The sequence below is a fragment of the Anomaloglossus baeobatrachus genome, chromosome 9 (assembly GCF_048569485.1).
Source record: "Anomaloglossus baeobatrachus isolate aAnoBae1 chromosome 9, aAnoBae1.hap1, whole genome shotgun sequence".
NCBI classification, from domain to species: Eukaryota; Metazoa; Chordata; class Amphibia; order Anura; family Aromobatidae; genus Anomaloglossus; species Anomaloglossus baeobatrachus.
In genome coordinates, this window is record NC_134361.1 from 61,882,897 (window position 1) to 61,904,537 (window position 21,641).

The following is a 21,641-nucleotide window of genomic DNA, read 5'->3' on the forward strand; positions in this document are numbered from 1 at the left end:
AGGAAGGATTTCCCTTTCGATAATGAAGTGGGAAGAAGCCACCACCGAAGGGAAGCTTTGGTCGCCTGCGAGAGGGAGACGTTCCTGTCGAGGGACGTCTTCCTGTCCCATTTGCGAAGGATGTCCCATTGAAGAGGACGCAGGTGAAACTGCGCGAAAGGAACTGCCTCCATTGCTGCCACCATCTTCCCCAGGAAGTGCATGAGACGTCTCAAGGTGTGTGACCGACCTTGAAGGAGAGATTGTACCCCTGTCTGTAGTGACCGCTGCTTGATCAGCGGAAGCTTCACTATCGCTGAGAGGGTATGAAACTCCATGCCAAGGTATGTCAGCGATTGGGCTGGTGTCAGATTTGACTTTGGAAAATTGATGATCCACCCGAAACTCTGGAGAGTCTCCAGGGTAGCGTCGAGGCTGTGTTGGCATGCCTCTAGAGAGGGTGCCTTGATCAACAGATCGTCCAAGTACGGGATCACGAGTGACCCTGAGAGTGGAGGACCGCTACTACAGTAGCCATAACCTTGGTGAAAACCCGTGGGGCTGTTGCCAGGCCGAACGGCAGTGCCACGAACTGCAGGTGTTCGTTCCCTATGGCGAAGCGCAAGAAGCGCTGGTGCTCTGGAGCAATCGGTACGTGGAGATAAGCATCCTTGATATCGATCGATGCAAGGAAATCTCCCTGGGACATTGAGGCGATGACGGAGCGGAGAGATTCCATCCGGAACCGCCTGGTCTTTACGTGTTTGTTGAGAAGTTTCAGGTCCAGGACAGGTCGAAAAGACCCGTCCTTCTTTGGGACCACAAACAAGTTGGAGTAAAAAACCGTGGCCCTGTTGCTGAAGAGGAACAGGGACCACCACTCCTTCTGCCTTCAGAATGCCCAGCGCCTGCAGAAGAGCCTCGGCTCGCTCGGGAGGCGGGGATGACCTGAAGAATCGAGTCGGGGGACGAGAGGTGAACTCTATCTTGTAACCGTGAGACAGAATGTCTCTCACCCAACGGTCTTTTACCCGTGGCAGCCAGGTGTCGCAAAAGCGGGAGAGCCTGCCACCGACCGAGGATGCGGAGAGAGGATGCCGAAAGTCATGAGGAAGCCGCTTTGGTAGCGGCACCTCCGGTGGTCTGTTTAGGACGTGACTTAGACCGCCATGCATCAGAGTTCCTTTGATCTTTCTGAGGCCTTTTGGACGAGGAGAATTGGGACCTGCCCGCGCCCCGAAAGGACCGAAACCTCGACTGCCCCTTCCTCTGTTGGGGTATGTTCGGTTTGGGCTGGGGTAAGGATGTATCCTTTCCCTTGGATTGTTTGATGATTTCATCCAAAAGCTCGCCAAACAATCGTTCGCCAGAAATTGGCAAACTGGTTAAGCGCTTTTTTGGAAACAGAATCTGCCTTCCATTCCCGAAGCCACAAGGCCCTGCGGAGTACCACCGAATTGGCGGCTGCAACCGCCGTACGGCTCGCAGAGTCCAGGATAGCATTAATAGCGTAAGACGCAAATGCCGACGTCTGAGTGGTTATGGACGCCACCTGTGGCGCGGACGTGCGTGTGGCTGCGTCAATTTGCGCTTGACCTGCTGAGATAGCTTGTAGCGCCCATACGGCTGCGAATGCTGGGGCAAAAGAAGCGCCGATAGCTTCATAGATGGATTTCAACCAGAGCTCCATCTGCCTGTCAGTGGCATCTTTGAGTGAAGCCCCATCTTCCACTGCAAGTATGGATCTAGCTGCCAGTCTGGAGATTGGAGGATCCACCTTGGGACACTGAGTCCAACCCATGACCTCGTCAGGGGGAAAGGGATAACGTGTATCCTTAAGGCGCTTAGAAAAACGCTTATCTGGACAAGCATGGTGATTCTGGACTGCCTCTCTGAAATCAGAGTGGTCCAGAAACATACTCGGTGTACGCTTGGGAAACCTGAAACGGAATTTCTCCTGCTGGGAAGCCGACTCCTCCGCCGGAGGAGCTGAGGGAGAAATATCCAACATACGATTGATGGACGCAATAAGGTCGTTCACTATGGCGTCCCCGTCCGGAGTATCAAGATTGAGAGCGGCCTCAGGATCAGAATCCTGATCAGCTACTTCCGCGTCATCGACCAGCGATTCCCCTCGCTGAGACCCTGAACAATATGATGATGTCGAGGGAAATTCTAAGCGAGCTCGCTTAGTCGGTCTGGGGCTGGGGTCTGTGTCAGAACCCTCAGCTTGGGATCCATGAGATACCCCGGGAGGACATTGTTGGTCCAGCTGAGGTGGGCCCGGGAACAAAGAATCAACAGAGTCCCTGTGCTGAGATACCGGCCTGGACTGCAAGGCTTCTAGTATCTTAGCCATAGTCTCAGAGAGTTTTGCAAACTCCGTCCCTGTCACCTGAACAGTGTTAGCAGGTGGCTCCCCCTGGGCCCCCCCTAGCAGAGGCTCTGGCTGAGCAAGTGCCACAGGGGCCGAACAGTGCAGACAATGAGGGTCAGTGGAACCTGCCGGTAGCGGGGTCGTACATGCGGCGCAGGCAACATAATAAGCCTGTGTTGTGGCACCCCTTTCGTGGGCGCCATGCTATTATCTTCCCTGAGCAACACAATAGGGTATATAGCCAGAAATCAACTGTGCACTATACAGTGTAAAATAAACATATAATGTTACACTACTGCACAATGGGGCTAGCACCACAGGTGCTGCTTACCACCCGCTTAAAGCGGTTGTGATGCCACCAGGGTCCCTGCCTGGGTCTCCCAGATTTTGTCCCCCTCTGCAGCGTACGAGGAGCTGACAGGAATGCGTCCTGAGGAGATGAGGGAGCCGTGGGCGTGACCCAGAAAGAGCGGGAACTGGTGCCTGCACTGTGCACAGTGAGGGGAGTGGAGTATGCAAAGCATGCTCCAGCCCTCAGTGCTGCTCGTTCTGTGCAGCTTCCCGCCCTTCCCCTGCCTGTCAGGGCTATGGGCGGGAGGAAAGGAAACTAGGCCGCAAAAAGCCGGGGACTCTAGTAATAAACGCGGCCGCCGTAAAAGCGCGGCCGGCGTGGAAGTCCCCGGCGCACTACAAGTCCCAGCCGCGCCACAGTGTTTCCAAGGCAGCGGCGGTCAATGCGGCAGTCCCTATACATAAACACACTCAGCAACGCTGAGTGTGTAATGGCACATATTAACCCGGTCAGCGCCGCGGTCCCCGGTGCACTAGCACACCCAGCAAAGCTGGAGTGTTGCTGTGCGCGGTCCCCACGGGGACACAGAGTACCTCCAAGTAGCAGGGCCATGTCCCTGAACGATACCCGGCTCCTATCCAGCAGGCTCCACAGGAGTTGTGGATGAAGCACGGTCTCATGTGCCTGGAGACCGATAGGATCCCACTTCCACCAGAACCCTGAGGGGGATGGGGAAGGAAAACAGCATGTGGGCTCCAGCCTCCGTACCCGCAATGGATACCTCAACCTTACAACACCACCGACAAGAGTGGGGTGAGAAGGGAGCATGCTGGGGGCCCTATATGGGCCCACTTTTCTTCCATCCGACATGGTCAGCAGCTGCTGCTGACCAATCTGTGGAGCTGTGCGTGCGTGTCTGACCTCCTTCGCACAAAGCAAAAAACTGAGGAGCCCGTGGGAGCACGGGGAGTGTATAGGCAGAAGGGGAGGGGCTTAACACTTTTGAGTGTAATACTTTGTGCGGCCTCCGGAGGCATAGCCTATACACCCAATTGTCTGGGTCTCCCAATAGAGCGACAAAGAAAGCTATGGGTTACAGCCAGGCCCTGCCTTTAATAGTGGCATCATGCCAGCAAGGGGACGCTTCATGCTTTTCACCCATTGGCGCGCTCGTGACGTGATCGCTGGTCACCGATGGGTTGCTATGACAATTCTATTAAAAATTCCCATGCTTGTCATTACGGAGCTCCGTTGAAACCTGACTCGGATCAGGCTTTAAAGGAGACCATCATTTTCACTATATGCAACAATACTGTGTTATTGCTGTATATAACACAAGTGATCACACAATTGCAGGCTATGGTGACCTAAGGGGACTCATACGTAAAGTAAAAAGTTAAAAAAAAAAAACAAAAAACCTTAAAATATAAAAAACATAATAAAAGGTCAAATCACCCTACTTTTCCCCCATTAAAAATAGAGTAAAAAACAAACAAAACATGTGGTATCACTACGTTCAGAAACATCCAATCTGTTGACATATAAAAATAAACACTGCAAATAGAAAAAATTCCAAAATACCAAAATTAGATTTTTTGGGTTCTTGCAAGACCACAAAAAATGGCGTAAGAAGCGATCAAAATATCATATCTATCCCAAAATGGTATAATCAAAAACATTATCTCGCCCCCCAAAAATAAGTCATCAAGCAGTTGCATCGCCTGAAAAATAAAAACGTTATGGATCTCGTAAAATCGCAACACAACTCAAAAAATAAAATTTTGTTTTTTCAAAATTCTGATTTTTTTTTTCAGTACTAAAATAATTTAAAAAAAAACCCGACTTGTTTGGTATCGACGTAATTGTACTGATGATGAGAATCATATTGTGAGGTCGGTTAAAAACAATTCCCAAATAACAACTGCAGAATTGGGATTTTTTTTTTTCTCACGATTTCACAGAACTGTGAATTTGTTTCCCATTTTCCAATATATCATGTGATGAAATTAGTGATGAGTGAATAGTAACTATTAGAGTTCAGATTATTGATAACAAATCCCAAAATACTATTGGAGTATTCGTCACGAATGACGAATCTAATGTAAGTCAAACGGGATTTCGAGCATTTCTCTTGCCGTGACAAATACTGGTATAATAATGCTCAGTATTCGGTAAGCATTATTCGAACACAAATAGTTACTATTCGACCATCACTAGGTAAAATGAATGGTGTCATTCAAAAGTACAACTCGTCCCGCAAAAAAACAAGCCCTCATATGGCTATGTGGACAGAAAAATAAAATGATGGCTCTGGGAAAAAAAAACAAAAACACAAAAAACGGAAATTTGCCATGTCGGGAAGAGGTTAAAGTAGTAGCTGCTTGTTTCCCAATTTTTAATGAAAATGGACAACCAACCCTTTCAGTGGATCTTAGTCAACATTATGACCATCATAGCAACTACTTACAAGACGTCTACAGGTGAGATTCAAGCTATATAAGCATTTTTTTTTTAAAAAGTTTATTTTATCATTTTATCAGTAACAAATTACCATTATGATAAACATCACTTACTGAGTGACTTGGCCAAGACGGGGTTTTACACAAAGAGGCGTGTGAACCAGGAGACTTGGTTAGCCTGCACAGATGTTCAAGCCACTCCTGGCAGTCCTGACTATTATTGCAGTAGACTATGATGCGTTCTATAATGTGACCTGAAAAGCAAAATAATATATTATAGGTTTTTTTGCAAGGCAGTGATCACCTTGGTGTGCCCTGCAGCCCAGTTTCTGAAGGCAGGGCGAGGGGATCATGCCCTGCTTCAGTATGTCACAGAACATGTTGGCATTCATGGTTACCTCAATGAAAAGTAGGTCCCCACAGCAGGCAGCATTCATGCAGCCCCAAACGATGACACTACCACCACCATGCTTGACTGTAAGCAGGACACTCTTGTCTTACTCTTGTCGTGGTCGCCACCACACAAAAACTTGACATCATCTGAACCAAATAAGTTTATTTGGGTCTCATCATCCACAGGACATAGCTCCAGTAATCCATGTCCTAAATATGCTTGTCTTCTGCAAACTGTTTGTGGTTTTCTTGTGCGTCATCTTTAGAAGATGTGAAGAATAACCATGGAACTTCTGTTTGTTTTACCCAAGTGGGATCCAATCCATTGGTATGGTATGAAGGAGAGACTTGGCACTCAGATTGCTGAAGAAAAACTGTGATTTTTTATTTTTGAAATCCTTACAAAGTGAACAGAGCACAGACGTTTTGGTCCTAATATCTTGGACCTTCATCAATGTGCAAGCTAGAGTTCACTTGTGGCTAAGTTTCATAGATGTTGATAAGGAGCTGCCACAAGTGAACTCCAGCTTGCACACTGATGAAGGTCCAATGTATTAGGACCAAAACGCCTGTGCTCTGTTCACTTTGTAAGGATTTCAAAAATAAAAAAAATCACAGCTTTTCTTCAACAATCCGAGTGCCAAGTCTCTGTTTCATACCATCTTTAGAAGAGAATTCCTTTTGGGACGACAGCCATGCAGACCAATGAATGTGATGCAGTGTGCAGCGTATCATCTGAGCACTGACAGGCAGACTGACCTCCACCCGTGTAACCGCTGCAGCAATGCTGGCAGCACTCAAATGTCTATTTTGAAAATACAACCTCTGGATATGATGCTGAGCATGTGCACTCAACTTCTTTGGTCGACCATGGTGAGGGCCTGTTCTGAGTGGAATCTGTCTTGTTAAACCACTGTATGGTTTTGGCCACTGTGCTGCAGCTCAGATTCAGGATGTTGGCAATCGTCTTATAGCCTCGGCCATCTTTATATAGAGCAATAATTCTTTTTTTTTTCTCAGATTCTCAGAGACTTATTTGCCATGAGGAGCCATGCTGACCTTCCAGTGACCAGTATGAGACTGTGTGTGTGAAATAACACCAAATGTAATACACCTGCTCCCCATTCACACCTGAGACCTTGTAACACTAATGAGCTACATGACACCGGAGAGGAAAATGGCTAATTGGGCAAAATTTGTCCATTTTCACTTATGGGTGTTCTTACTTTTATTGCCAGCGGTTTAGACATTAATGTCTGTCTTGCGTTATTTAGATGGCACCGCATTTACACTGTTATACAAGCTACACACTGACTACTGTACATTGTAATCACAGGGTCAGATCTTCAGGGTTGTCCCATGAAAATATATAATAAAATATTTACAAAAATGTGAGGGGTGTACTCACTTTTGTGATATGCTGTATTTAAAAACCCACAAAACATGATTGAATTATTCTATAAAATGTAATATTCCCGGCATTTCACATGTTTCATGTATTACGGTATATCTCTAAACTAAAAAATAAAAACTCATCTTACATAAAGGATTAACTCACCTGAGATCTCAAAGGCATTGCTGCTTGTGTCCGTGTCCTCCAACTTAATTACCAACATGCCCGTAAGTGGTAATTTCCCCTTTAAAATAGAAAAAAAAATGTAAGACGATGCCCATATCTGCTTATGATGTGAATTACAATGATGGTGTTGGCCGCTCTCCTGGAGACAATGAACTCCAGCCATTAATCACAGAGACAGACGGATCCTATTTGTGGAAGAACAATGAGTCATGTAAACTTACGTGGTGTCTAATACTATTCGGTGATGAGGAATGAAGTTGAAAGTGATAAGTGGGGAGGGGGATTGTATTGTACATACAGTGTATGCAAGGGAACGCATCCAATATGTGTCTAATAAGAAAATACACTGGAACCTTGGATTACGAGCATAATTGGTTCCGAGAGTGTGCTCTTAAACCAAGTTACTCTTATATCAAAACGAATTTTCCCATAGGAAATAATTGAAACACAGACAATTCATTCCACAACCCAAAAATATTTACAGTATTTATACAAACTTATTAAAGTAATACAAAATAATGTTCTGTATTCATATAAAATTATTAGAGTACACTAATACAAAATACTGCACAGTAAAAAACATAAAACAAATTACACTCCATGTCAGCTTCCAACAACATTGTTGGTGTACGAGAGGTAGAGTATAAGCAATGTGCTGTACTGGTTATCAGAAAGAAAGTACAATACTGTATCCACAAATGCAAATTGATAGACCTGCTATATAGTATATACTGTACTGTGCAATGGTATACAGTATACAGTACATATGTACAGAAAGTTACCTCTAGAGCGGGTCAGAGCGTGGTGAAAGGATGGAACCGGAAGTGTGCACGGTGAGTATTTGCTCTTATTGCGAAGCATTGCTCTTAAACCAAGTTACACATTTGTAAAAAGCTTTACTTGTCTTGCAAAACGCTCTCAAACCAAGTTACTCTTAAACCAAGGTTCCACTGCACACATTAGCCCGTAGTCATTGTGAATAGTATTAGTAACTTTAAATTTTGAGAAGCAAAGTGGACATATGGAATTTCTGGTTTTCGTGATCAGATAGGTTGAGGTTAGGACACGGACTTGAACAACGAAGAATATTTGATTACTTTGACCAATATTGTTCATATCATACTTTGATCCTATCATATTTGCGGTATTTCATTTCTTTCTTCATACTGTTCTCTTAAAATTATTTTAGCACAAGTTAAAGGGGTTGTCCACTATTTCAACAACCCCTTACAAATCAGTCTGTTTAACCCTTGTAGAATAATTACATCTACAGTATACTCATCTCCAATACAGTTCCAGCGGTGTCGCACTGCCTCTCCTGAGGCTCATATGACATTATTATGTCACGAGATCCCTGAGGCCAATCAGCACTGTCTTCGCTCTCCTCTCCTTCGCACAAGTCAGGCATACAGAGAAAGTAGGAGAGCAGATGCAGCTCTCGCTTCCTCCGGATGTCAGTTATTTCTCAAGGAGGGGACTGTGAAGTAGCTGCTGATTGGCTGCATGGATCACTTGACATAATGTCATGCGAGTCCTTGGAGACCCAGTGCCGACAGCGTTGTAATTGCACTTGCAACGGAATTGAGTATAGCTGCTTATTTTACTTGGGGGGACATGGTTTAGAAGAAGTTGTCCGACTAGTGGACAAACCCTTTAAATAAAGTGAATATCAATCCACTGTCCCCTTTTTCAGACAAATCATCCGGAGGAAGTGAAAGTGCAGCAGTAGCCCTCATTTTCTCTGGATGTCAATTATGTCCAAAGGAGGGGACAGTCAAGTGGCCACTGCTTGGCTGCTGGTTGCGTAAGCCCTGGAAGAGCGAGTGGTGAGACTACTAGAAAACGTTGGCACTGGAGGGTACGGTTCTACTTGCACACAGCTTCCAATGCAAGAGTATCAGAAGCGATATGCCAATGGCGCTCTACTTCGAGTGTCAGCCGAGGGTCATCCTAGTGTGATGCAATCTTGCAATGGTATCCTCAGCTGCTTGTCTCTGAGTACCTTGCACTGCAGTTGGATGACATCCGAGTGCAGTGCGATGTTTCACATGCTCCCATAGACTTGTATGGGGGGTGTGAGCTGAGAATCGCTGCCAAACACAGTCTGCTGCGATTCATTCCGCATGCCGCTATGGCATAAGAAATCAATCGCAGATGGACACTGCCGCATAGTTTTGCACTGGTGCGAGTGTAATCCAATGTTTTATCGGACTGCACTCGTCCGTTCAAAATGCAAGTGGAACCGAAGCCTAAGGGTATGTGCGCACGTTGCTTTTTACCTGCTTTTTACCTGCTTTTTTGCTGCTTTTTCTTCTGCGCTGTTTAATGCCAAAATGGATGTGTTCTTCTATTCAAGCAAAGTCTATGGGAATTTGGGTTTCTTGTTCACACTATGTTGTTCAAAATGCTGCCTTTTTGTGGCAGAACTTTGGTCAAAAACTCAGCTTTGCAGTGCAAAACCCAAATGGCAAAAACAATTGACATGTTGCTTCTTTGAAAAGCTGAGTTTTTGACCAAAGTTCTGCCACAAAAAGGCAGCATTTTGAACAACATAGTGTGAACAAGAAACCCAAATTCCCATAGACTTTGCTTGAATAGAAGAACACATCCATTTTGCCATTAAACAGCGCAGAAGAAAAAGCAGCAAAAAAGCAGGTAAAAAGCAGGTAAAAAGCAACGTGCGCACATACCCTCTGTGTTATTTTTTTCACATGGGGTACACATACTGATTGAAAAGGGGTTGTCCAAATAGTGGGCCACCCTTATTATTTAATTTTTTTATGTCCTGGAACAGAGTGACTTTTTGTTTTGAGAAGTATTTTAATAAAGTGTAATCTGGGCTTTCAGCTCGAGTGTTACCAAGATTTACCTCCTGAGATAAACCCTGTGGAATTACATTTGTGATGGTGTCTATTGAAAACTTTGATAAGTTTACATCCATTTCTTTGAAATTGTTCTTTCCTAGGTGAGATATTGCAGAGGGACTTTTTTTTTCCTCTTTACCAAGGAAACAATTCTGCAATCATCCACGCCATTTGTCTTCCCAGCTCTTCCAGGTCTTTGGAGGTTGAAGTGTTCCCAGCACAACCTCAAATAAACATTTGGAATGAACTCCAGACCCTGTATCTATGTAATAATGAGGAAGACTGCTCCAGACCATGAAACAGCTCATCAATCAATTGTCCTACTACTGTTGAGCCGGAGAAAATTTAGGGACTAGCTTAAAAAAATAGCAGTAATTCCTAAATGGTTATTGTAAGCGCACATATGTTTCTATAAAAAAAACCTTGGATTAAGAGTAACTTGGTTTGAGAGCGCTTTGCAAGACAAGCAAAACTTTCTAAAAATTTGTAACTTGGTTAAAGAGCAATGATTTACAATAAGAGCAAATCCTCACCGTACACACTTCCTGTTCTGTCCTTTCACCACGCTCTGACCCGCTCTGGAGGTAACTTTCTGTACATATTTACTCTATACTGGTTTTTGCTGCACCTTCCCTGTTTTTGTGATTTTATGTCCGGGTCTCAGCCCCTTTTTAATGAGTCCTTTTTCTCAGATGAGTTTGAGACAGATTTAGAACATCATGTTCGAAACGCGTCCTCTCTTGGGCTAAAATCGACCCTGTGTTTTAACATGAATTTATAATAAAGAATATGTGATTTTAAGAAAAAAATTCCTTGGACTGGATTGCTGGATTTCCCTTTGAATTATTGGTGCAAGCCTTGCCGACTTTTTCCTGTGTGCACGGTCCAGGAGTCAGCGGTCTCCATTGAGCGGGTGAGCCGGACAAAAATCTTTTTTGTATACTGTATACAGTATACCACTGTACTGTTCAGTATATACTATATAACATGTCTATCAATTTGCATTTGTGGATACAGTATTGTACTCTCTTTCTGATAACCAGTACAGCACATTGCTTCTACTGTGCCTCTCGCACTCCAACAATTCTATTGGAAGCTAAAGTGCAGTTTCATTTGCTTTACATGTTTTTTACTGTACAGTATTTTGTATTAGTGTACTGTAATAATTTTATATGAATACAGTACATTAGGTTGTATTACTGTAATAACTTTGTATAAACACAGTAAATATTTTTGGGTTGTGGAACGAATTGTCTGTGTTTCTATTATTTCCTATGGGAAAATTCGCTTTGATATAAGAGTAACTTGGTTTAAGAGCGCACTCCCGGAACCAATTATACTCGTAATCCAAGGTTCCACTGTACTAGAATGTTGACAGGAAAAATGCTGCATAAAATACATGCTGTGTTGCATGATGGGGTTTTTTCGCAATTTTTTTCCTATTTAGTTGAATGAATGAAAAGCCCTGCAAAAACACAGAAACAATTGATATTCTGCAGATTTGATAAAAACGCTTTCAAGGTTCAAAATCTGCAAGGAAAAAAATATGCAGTGTGTTCATGAGATTTCAGAAATCTTAGTTACTTTGCTAGTAACGTAAACCGCCGAATTTTCAAGCAGCAAAAGCGCAACAAGTGAATAGGCCCTTACAGTCGTTGTCGGATAACTAAAACTTACTAAGTATCATATTCCCTTTTTTAATTCACTTTACTTGAAAATTCCCAACCGTTCCCTCTATGTGACAAATCTCTGTTTTGTTTGTTTGGTTTTACTATAATGATCTGTTTGCGTCTCTCAGCATGCACTGGGTATTCTTAAAGGGTAATGCGATCAGGGGAGTGATGGTGCGGTAATTCCCCCCCGCTTTCTTCAACGCCACAATGGGACAACAGGAGGTAGAGGGTCTATGGTCACTTCTCACAGCTTATTCCACCGCTCTGTAGCAGAACATAATCAGCAAACACATCCTGCGGTCATTCCCACCTGCTTCTTTTATATCTGAATATGTGGGACTACTTGGCAGCACGTCAAGTAGTCCTGCAATGATAATCTACTACTGATTAAACAGTGACTTTATCAAAACTACACTAAACAGCTCAGTAAGTGACACATCACTGGAATCAGGGTCTCTGCCCCTATGTTATGCTGCTCTCAGATTAGGTGGCAAAAACCTGGTGACAAATTCCCTTTAACCAATAGTCATGAGCAAATATTTTGTAATTTGAATTTACCAACCAGGATATTTAATTCACAGTAAATTTAAAGTACTCCAAAGCCAGTAATTACCCTGAAAAGCAGGTGTCCTCTCAATTAATTTTGTGTTTTTCTATTTTGCTCGTACACTAATCTTCTTCAATGCTTCACACACTATTACTACAGTTTATTCAGTGTGTATGGCTTTCTCTCGCTATCGCTATAGCTAAGATGTTCGTTTTACTATTACTTTCCAGATTCCCCCCAAATTGTCAGCTGCATTTCCTGCTTCTGCTTTTATACAGGCTATGATAGTCCCTCTGGATTGGCTGTGGTATACCATGTTATGTGATGGCTCCTAGGCAGTAAAGAGCAGCCCATCTAGTCATGTCATTCTTCTTTGGCTAATGACATCATCTACAGAATATTAAATGGCTCTGACCATTTTAGGCAAATCGTATATTATTCGTATTCCTAAAAATCAACACAAATGAGATCTTTGTTGGACAAGAAGCAGGCACCAGGGAGGTGTTTGTAGGAGGCCAGGAAGAATTCGATCAATAATGGCATCCTGTAGTGGAGACGGACGTCCTGTCTACACAGGGAATTATGTAGTGCATTGGTAGTTAGACTGTGATATGATAATGCTGGTCATAATGGTCTCAACATGTATGGATGTCACTGAGCTGGAAAATAACATAAGGCGGTTATAGAATAAAGCTGGTGAGTTAGCAGAATATGTCCTTAAAGGGAACCAACCACCAGGATTTTCATACATAAAGTAAAGCCAGTACTGTATTGGCACTATGATGCTGAATGGAAGCAGAGCTTTTGTTCAGAGATTGGATGTTTTGTTTCAGAAATATGTGCAAGTAAAGTTCCAGCAATGCACTGCTATTTGATTGACAGGTGCAACAGAGGCAGGAATATGCGGATCAGCTCTTGCTATCTATTCCCGCCCCTGTCAGTCTGCCTGCATGGCCTTCCTCCCCTGTCACCATCATAGACGTTAACTCTGCCACAGGCAGACCGACAGACAGGAGCGGGAATAGATTGCAAGACCTGATCCACATATTCCCTTCTTGTTGCACCTGTCAATCAAATAGCAGTGCAATGCTGAAACTTTACTTGCACATATTTCTGAAATAAAGCCTCCAATCTCAGAACAAAAAGTATGGTTACATTCAGCATCCTAGTGCCAGTATAGCACTGGCTTTACTTTATATATGAAAATCCTACTGGTTGGTTCCCTTTAAGAATGTGCCGGTGTATTACTTTATATTCTGTGTTCATGTAGAAAACTTTACAAAAATAAATTTTGGTGCTGTTAAGGTGAGCCTTTTGAGACATGTTGCGCAGGTACAGGCATTAATATTTATGTGCGTATGTCTCATGAATGCTTTAGTTTAATGGACCTTTGTGTGATCTGCAAAAAGGAGGCAATTATGGAAAGTGAATACGAAGAATTACCAAAGCTAGAAAAGAGACGTTTTCTACAATACCTGATAAATGAAGCCGCTCATCCGTGGACTGGCAGACAGCACTACAAGTGCATTTGGAAACAACATAAAATACCGTTCTTCTTTTTCCTTGATTAGAAAAGAAATATAACAAACAATCAGTGTCAAAGAAATGATCAGGAACGTGCTGAGCGCAGCGCCAGAATACAAATCCTAACAACAGACTGGACATACAGTACATTTTATGTCCACTAACAAGATATTTTGGGGTATATCTGCATAAGACTTGTCCTCTTTAAGGTCTGTTTAATGGGACAATCCTACTACAAACACTACAGTGAGGCAGAAAGTGTAATCTCCAAAAAAGCAGAATATCTGGGTCATGCTGTGAAATACTTAGAATGCAGACTAGCAACAATGGGTGACGGCGCAGAACCTGCATGGCCTCATGGCCTGACACTCCGTTTTGCTATGTATGCTACATACCTCGCTTCCTCCACATTGTACCATAACCTGGGACATATATAGGACACTTCCTAATGTCTTAATGTCTTCTCCTTCCCAACACTGGATGGGTTCGGAAAGGATTTGTAGCTCCAACTGCTTCCTTTTCCTCAAGTCCTGACACTGTGCCTGAAACAAGCAAAGGTACAAAGTTTGGAAAGTAATAGACTATAGAATATTATCTTTACATATGATATACGTGAACACTTCATTATTAGTTAATGATTTTTGTCCACCACCTTGCACCATGACTTGTACCTAAGCATAGACCGCTGAGGGCAGAACACATGCTACAACCAGAGATGAACAAACCCGAGGATCAATGTTTTTCTTGAACACAGACTTTATATATAAAAAAAAAAAACAGTTCAGGTTAGGCATCTGGGTGCTTTTCGCATGAACACCACTCGCGCGTGCAGCACTGTGCTCGAGAACGCTTGGTGCTCAGCCCAGTGTGAGCCGCTTGCAGTGTTTGATCGGCTCCCACTGGGGGTAACAATAGCGTGATCAGGTGTAGTGTGCACCAGACAAAAAAAAAAAAAATGGAAAACCCTGTCCACATGCCTTCGGAAGTGATCCGTAAATGGTTGGCTACATGTGGGCAGAGACCCAAACTGCCCAATTAGTGACTTCCATTGGGGTTCCGGTCAAGTCCAGGTCCCAAACCAAACTTTATCTAAAGTCCGGCTGAACTGAACTGGCCGCTCAGCCAATCACAGCCACTGTGACATTGAAGTCCAGCCATGATCAGTGCAGCTATAGCACTGATCACTGGCTGGAGCTGGGTGAACTTTGTTTCACCCGCCCCCAGCTCTGATTGGAGAGATCGGCCTTGTGACCGATCTCTCCAATCACCTTGGATCTGGGGCCGGTGACCTGTAGGTGACCACTCCCCTCAGCTTCACTTCATCTGTGAAAGCTGGGGAGAGTGATCCCTGCAAGTGCCATTTGGTAAGTGCCCCCGATCCACCCCTTAAGTAAGTGCCACCCATCCCCCTTCATACGCCGCCGCTCTCCCCATCAGCCGCTGCCCCCCTTCATACGCCGCCGCTCTCCCCATCAGCCGCTGCCCCCCTTCATACGCCACCGCTATGCCCATCAGCCGCTGCCCCCCTCCATCCGTCACCCAATACCCAAGATACCCAAGTTATATATATTCTGGATTATTGATGGCCAACGGAGGGGGGCGGCAAATTTGACGACCGCTCCGGGAGGCAAAAGCAGTTGCTATGCCACTGCCGGGGCCTAATGTTTTTGGATGTTATGACAATGACATAAGTTGGACGAAGGATACATGTGAAGTACCATTAACACATGGAGGATTTTATCTCTTGAAAATGACTTTTACAAAGTTGCATTTTGTTGTAGAATGGTCACAAAAGGGTAAAACCGGTCACAGAATAAATGAGTGGTTTCTTGTCTTGTAATTATAATTCATGACTGCGACACGGAAAAGTCTATTGAGAAGAGTTCAATAAATTAGCACTGCACCTTAACCCATTATATCATCAACTCATCCCCATCATCAGCTCCGCTCATTAGCTGCTGTGCTACATTGCTTCATCGACTGCTTAGTGAATTGGCCTCCTTGACATTCTGGAGTCGATTACCAGTGCGAGACCGACCTACAACAAATCATAGCAGTGAACAGTACAATAATGGCCAAAAGTTGTGAGCCTGACACAAATTTTGGCTTTCACAGATTACTGCTTCAGTGATTTTTAGATCTTTTAGATGTTTCCATAGTTACTGAAGTACATTTATCAGCATTTCATAACTTTTTAAGCTTTTATTGAGAAACACATCAAGTTTATGTAAAGACTCAATATTTACAGTGCTGACGCTTATTTTTGAAGGCTTCTGCAGTTCGTTCGACAGCTGGATATCAGCTTCTGGGCCAAATCCTGACTGACGACCCATTTTTGTCTAATCAGCGATTGGGGTTCATCACAATTTCGGTCTTTTTGTGTCATGCACATTACTAGTATGATTTACCTAGCACCTGGTAAAGCCCCAGAAGATGTTACAACACACACGGGACAAAGGGTTCCTGATACAATGGAGGTCCCTGCCGCTAGGGGGAGGGTTGAGGGGACACCTTCTGAAACCTCACACTGACTCCTGAGCTCCGTAGCATCCCTATACAGGTTCTTTCAACCTGTCGCGAGCAGGATACCTTATTCCCTCAGCTGGCCCTAAATTCAGCCTGTCTAGTGAGTAGGCCACTGAGTTCACTAGACTCGCCACTACAATACAGAAACACAAGGGAAGGAATACAAACAGGGAAAATAGACATGCAAGGATAAGACATTCCAGGCGGCTTCAGTGCAGAAAACACCACTGCTGCACACAACGCGACAGACTTCTTCCAAAGCTTACTCCTTCCAAAGTGGACCACATAGAAGTGAGGATTCAGTTTCTATCAAAGGCATCATGTGATAAGATCAAATAACTTAAATAGGAAAGGGGAGTGATCTCAAAGAGCCACACCTGAAATAGACAGCTAAAGCCCGCAGCCAGGCAGGAAAGAATGTTTAACTATTACAGCACCAGCAGTGAGGCGCTGTGACCTTCTGACATCAGATTTACCTGGGGTCTCCCCGAGTGAGATACACTGATGACATTTTGTTTGTCCTCCTTGTTTTTGAGGATTAACCAAAGGTTCTCAATGGGATTGAGATCTGTGAAGTCAAAATTGAGGCAAAGGCTGTTGGACGCTCACCTACTGTAAAAAAAAACCAGCAAAGAAGCTTCTTCCCTCCAAGAAAATCATCAAGGACAGATTGCTATTCTGTGGAAAGTACAGTGGACTGCAGAGGACTGAGGTAAAGTTATTTTCTCTGATGAAGCCCCTTTAGATTGTTTTGGATATCTCTAGAAGAATTATTGTCTGGAGAAGAAAAAGTGAGCACCACCAAAAGACCTTGGTCACGCCATCAGTAGAGTAGTGAGACCATTCATGTGCGGGGGGCTTAGCATCTATGGAGGGGCTAACCCACAATTTTGCATATGATCACTGCCATGAAAAAAAGAATGGGATCTAACAATCCTCCAAGACCAAATTCTCCCAACGATCTAGGTGCAATTCGGTGATAAACAACTTTATCTTTCCAGCATGATGGATACCATGTTTCAAGACAAAAATGATAGCCAAGTGGCTCGGTGAACACTACACTGACATTTTGGATCCATGACCAGGAAATTTCTTTAATCTCAATCCCATTGAAAACTTGTGGTCAATCCTCAAAAATTAGGAGGACAATCAAAAACAAAAATTATGATAAATTCCAAGCATTGATTAGGCAAGAATGGGTCATTAGTCAGGATTTGGCCCAGAAGCGGATATCCAGTTGCCAGGGTAAAATGTAAAAGTCTTGAAATATAAGAGTCAACACTGTAAATATTAAAGGGGTTGTCCACTACTTTGACATTGATGGCCTTTCCGTAGGAAAGGTCATCAATGTCTGATCAGTAGGGGTCAGACACCCGGCACTCCCGCCGATCAGTTGTTCTCAGTCCCAGCGGTGGCAGCAGGCAGCCGGAAATGCTCAGCTTCCTCGCTGCACTGTCTTCTGATAGTGGCAGTGGCCAGGTACTGTACATCTGCCTCCTATTGATTAGAATGGGAGGCAGATATGCAGTACCCGGCCGCGGCCACTATCAGAAGACGGAACAGCTTTGGAGCGGAGTACTTCCAGCTGCCTGCTGCCGAGACTGATAACAGTCGATCGGTGGGGGTGTGGGTAGTCGGGCCCCGGCCGATCAGACATTGATGTCAAAGTAGTGAACAACCCCTTTAAGTCTTTGAAACACAAACAAAGGGACACAGCAGCACTCTGTAAGCGCCAAGATATATGCATACATAGAATATATGGAATTTAAACTGCATTAATGCTATTTAAAGTATATTTAGAAAATGAAGGTTCTTTGCAGAATGCTGTTATATCCTTTTCTTTGTGTTTCATGTATTTTTAGCTGTCAGCACCTGTTGATACTTGCTATATTTGGAAATGCAGTTTTTTGCCTTCCGAAATATTGTCGTCGCATAAACTTGATGTATTTGTCAATAAAAGTTTACAATCTTCTGAAATGCTGATAATTTATACTTCAGTAACCATAGAAACATCTAACAGATCTAAAAACACAGGATCAGCAAACTGTATGAAAATTAAAGGGAACCTCTCATCAGGATTTTCTCTTATAAGCTGCGGCCACCACCACTGAGCCCTTATATACAGCATTCTAGAATACTGTATATAAGAGCCACTGTGTATAACATAAAAAACACCTTTATTATACTCACCTGATGGGTGTCGCTGCTCGTGGATCTGGAGCCTCCTATTTTCCTTCCATCTCTGTCCTCCCTTCTTCCCAGCTCAGTGTGCATGACTTGTCCTATGTCATCCACACAGGCCATCCTGCGCAGGTGCACTTTGTTTTGCCCTGTTTAGGGCAGATCAAATTATTGGAGTGGGCATGTGCGGGCGGTCTGTGACTTTTCCTTGCGTGTGCGCATTACAGTATTTCGTGCTGCCCTCAGCAGGGCAGATCAAAGTGCACATGCACAGGACCACAATGGCGGCCTGTGTGGATGACGTAGTACACATCATCCACACGGGGCTGGGAAGAAGGAGGACGGCGCAGTGAGGAAGCACCAGACCCGAGAGAAGCGACACCGATTGGACCGGACCGCCTCACAGGTGAATATGATAAAGGCATATTTTTACGAAATACAGCCCAGCCTGGGCTCTTATATACAGTATTCTAGAATGCTGTATATAAGGGCTCACTGGTGGTGGCCGCTTCTTATAGTCACCAAATCTGGTGACAGGATCCCTTTAACATTGGTGTCAGTCTCAAAACTTTTGCCCATAATTGTATGTCTATACTTTTCTCTAGTTACCTTGGAATACTATTAATAATATAGTCTAGGTAATAAAAATGAGCAACTGAAGATACATTACTTATCTTATATTACACTATGTTTCAGCCTGTATTATACTTCTGCAGGCTTCAGAGCTGAAATCTCTAGTGTTAGACCATTCTGAGGAGTACATTCTTAATATTGATCATATTGGTGGTCCTAACTAAGCTTTTAGGGTTTATGAGCAAGATTGCCAATGGTTTCTAGTAAGTGGCGGCAAAACTAAAAACAGATCAAAAAACATAAAACGATCAAAAACAATAAGTTAATTCAAAGTCCAGTTATTTCATTCATTTAGACACCCTATCACTTCCCATAAGTTTGGGGGGTTTTTTTATGTAAATGCTGCTGTTCTCCTGAATCCGTTTTTTTTTTTTTTATAGTTTCTGCGCCTCTCTATTCCTGATATATGGCCCCCTCTTTCCTATATGTAAATGTAGTCTTTTTAGCCAAGTGGGTGTAATACTCAAATCTTTTTTGTGGGCATCTTCTTGAGGAAGGATACAAATATGTATCATTTCCATTACCTATCTTCTTGAAGACCACACTCACAAGTCTAAAAAGACTGAACAAATACACAGGGAAAAGGGGGGCCATATCTCAGGAACGGAGAGGTTCAGGAACTAAAGAAAAACAATGACGGGTTCAGGAGAACAGCAGCATTTACACCAGGTGGAAAAAAATACACATTGGTAGAAAGTGGCAGCTCCTTTGTAAAAGTCATGGTCTGTAATTAAAAAGGTGAAAACCTTAATGGTTAATGGCAAACCGCTATGGTGAACAGCCATATAGAAAGTGAGTATTGCTTCACTTAATAATTACGCTGGGTCTAAAGATGCTTGATTCTGACTTCTGTAAGACCCTGGGGTGTAACTACAGGAGGAGGAACAGGTTATGGTCACCCGTGGACTCCAACAGTGCCCAAGTGTCCCCATGTACTATATGTTTAAAACAGTATTGTAAATCGTGCATCTCAAGTGAGTGACTTGATCAGAATTTAGCCCTCAGATGGCAGCAACACCGACTGATCCTCAGCTTCATAACAATTAAATACCCTGTTGTAGAGAAAATAAGACCTACCCCGAAAATAAGCCCTAGGAGGATTTTTGGAGCTTTTCTGAGTATGCTTAAAATATAAGCCCTACTCCAAAAATAAGTTCTAGTTGCGGTTCCATAAGGAAGTGTCCAAGCTGCTAAAAAGTTTAAAAATACAGCAGGACTCTCCATCAAATAAAGTAGACACCTCCAAACGAAAGTAGACCTCCCACTCCCCAGATCCCAAACAATTACAGTTGGAAAGTGCCGATGGTGAATGGGCTCTAAAGGGGGCTTTACACACTGCGACATCGCTAATGCGGAGTCGTTGGGGTCACGGAATTTGTGACGCACATCCGGCCGCATTAGCGATGTTGCTGCGTGTGACACCGATGAGCGATTTTGCATCGTTGCAAAAACATGCAAAATCGCTCATCGGTGACATGGGGGTCCATTCTCGATTATCGTTACTGCAGCAGTAACGATGTAGTTCGTCGCTCCTGCGGCAGCACACATCGCTATGTGTGACGCCGCAGGAACGAGGAAGCTCTCCTTACCTGCCTCCCGGCCGCTATGAGGAAGGAAGGAGGTGGGCGGGATGTTACGTCCCGCTCATCTCCGCCCCTCCGCTGCTATTGGGCGGCCGCTCAGTGACGTCGCTGTGACGTCGCACGGACCGCCCCCTTAGAAAGGAGGCGGTTCGCTGGTCACAGCGACGTCGCCGGGCAGGTATGTGTGACGGGTCTGGACAATGTTGTGCGTCACGGGCAGCGATTTGCCCGTGTCGCGCAACAGATGGGGGCGGGTACCCACACTAGCGATATCGGGACAGATATCGCAGTGTGTAAAGTAGCCTTAATACAGAGATCAGCATCGCTGTCAGGTCCCCACCATTCCTGCTGCATTGCACTGCAGCTCTCACAAACATTGGGTACCAATATCACTCCGCATGAGTGATAATGGTTCCAGTCACCAGGGAGAGTCAACCACTATACAACGCAGGGGGACCTGACAGCGATGCAGATCTGTACGTGAGAGCTCATTCACTTGCCAACTCTAAAGCTGTGTGCGCACGCTGAGTTTTTTTGTTGCAGACTTGGTGCAGTTTATCATGCAGTTTGTTTTGCATGCCTATCCTTATGCCAGCAAAATCATTCAGAGTTCTGAAATGCTGTGCGCATGTTGCTTCTTTTTCCTTACAGTTTTGGGTGCAGAAAAAAATCTGCAGCATGTCAATTGTTGTGCGTTTTTTGTCCTTCACATATAACTGGTAAGTGCAATTCTTTTAGGGGGTGTCTGTTTCTTTTGGGGGTAAACTGAGCAGTACATAGAGAATAATAAATTTAAGCAGGTAATTTAAACCTTTGTAAATATGGTCTGTACCTGTAGAGGGGTTAAGGCTACGCCACCCCCTGTAGAAGTAGACGGCACACGAATAGGTTATCTGCTGTAGTAAATTGTATGTGTATTTTGTAAACGGCCACCAGGTGGCAATGTGGGTTTGTGATGGCTGCCCTGGCACCTGGATAGGTAACAAATGGGTTAAGAGAAAGGAGAAGGATTGTGTAAATATAGGACATAG

General features: G+C 44.1%; 1 protein-coding gene across 3 annotated transcripts in view; it reads right to left on the reverse strand.

Annotated features, from left to right (window-relative positions):
* Nucleotides 1-21,641, reverse strand: part of ARHGEF6 (Rac/Cdc42 guanine nucleotide exchange factor 6) — a 210,417-nt gene that overhangs the window by 51,608 nt on the left and 137,168 nt on the right. For all 3 annotated transcript variants that reach the window (XM_075323761.1, XM_075323760.1, XM_075323762.1), the window contains exons 12-15: nucleotides 14,083-14,229; nucleotides 13,639-13,725; nucleotides 7,059-7,137; nucleotides 5,222-5,361 (exon numbers count right to left, since the gene is read on the reverse strand). In XM_075323761.1, the coding sequence (XP_075179876.1) occupies nucleotides 5,222-5,361; nucleotides 7,059-7,137; nucleotides 13,639-13,725; nucleotides 14,083-14,229 (453 nt within the window). The remainder of the gene's footprint in view (nucleotides 1-5,221; nucleotides 5,362-7,058; nucleotides 7,138-13,638; nucleotides 13,726-14,082; nucleotides 14,230-21,641) is intronic.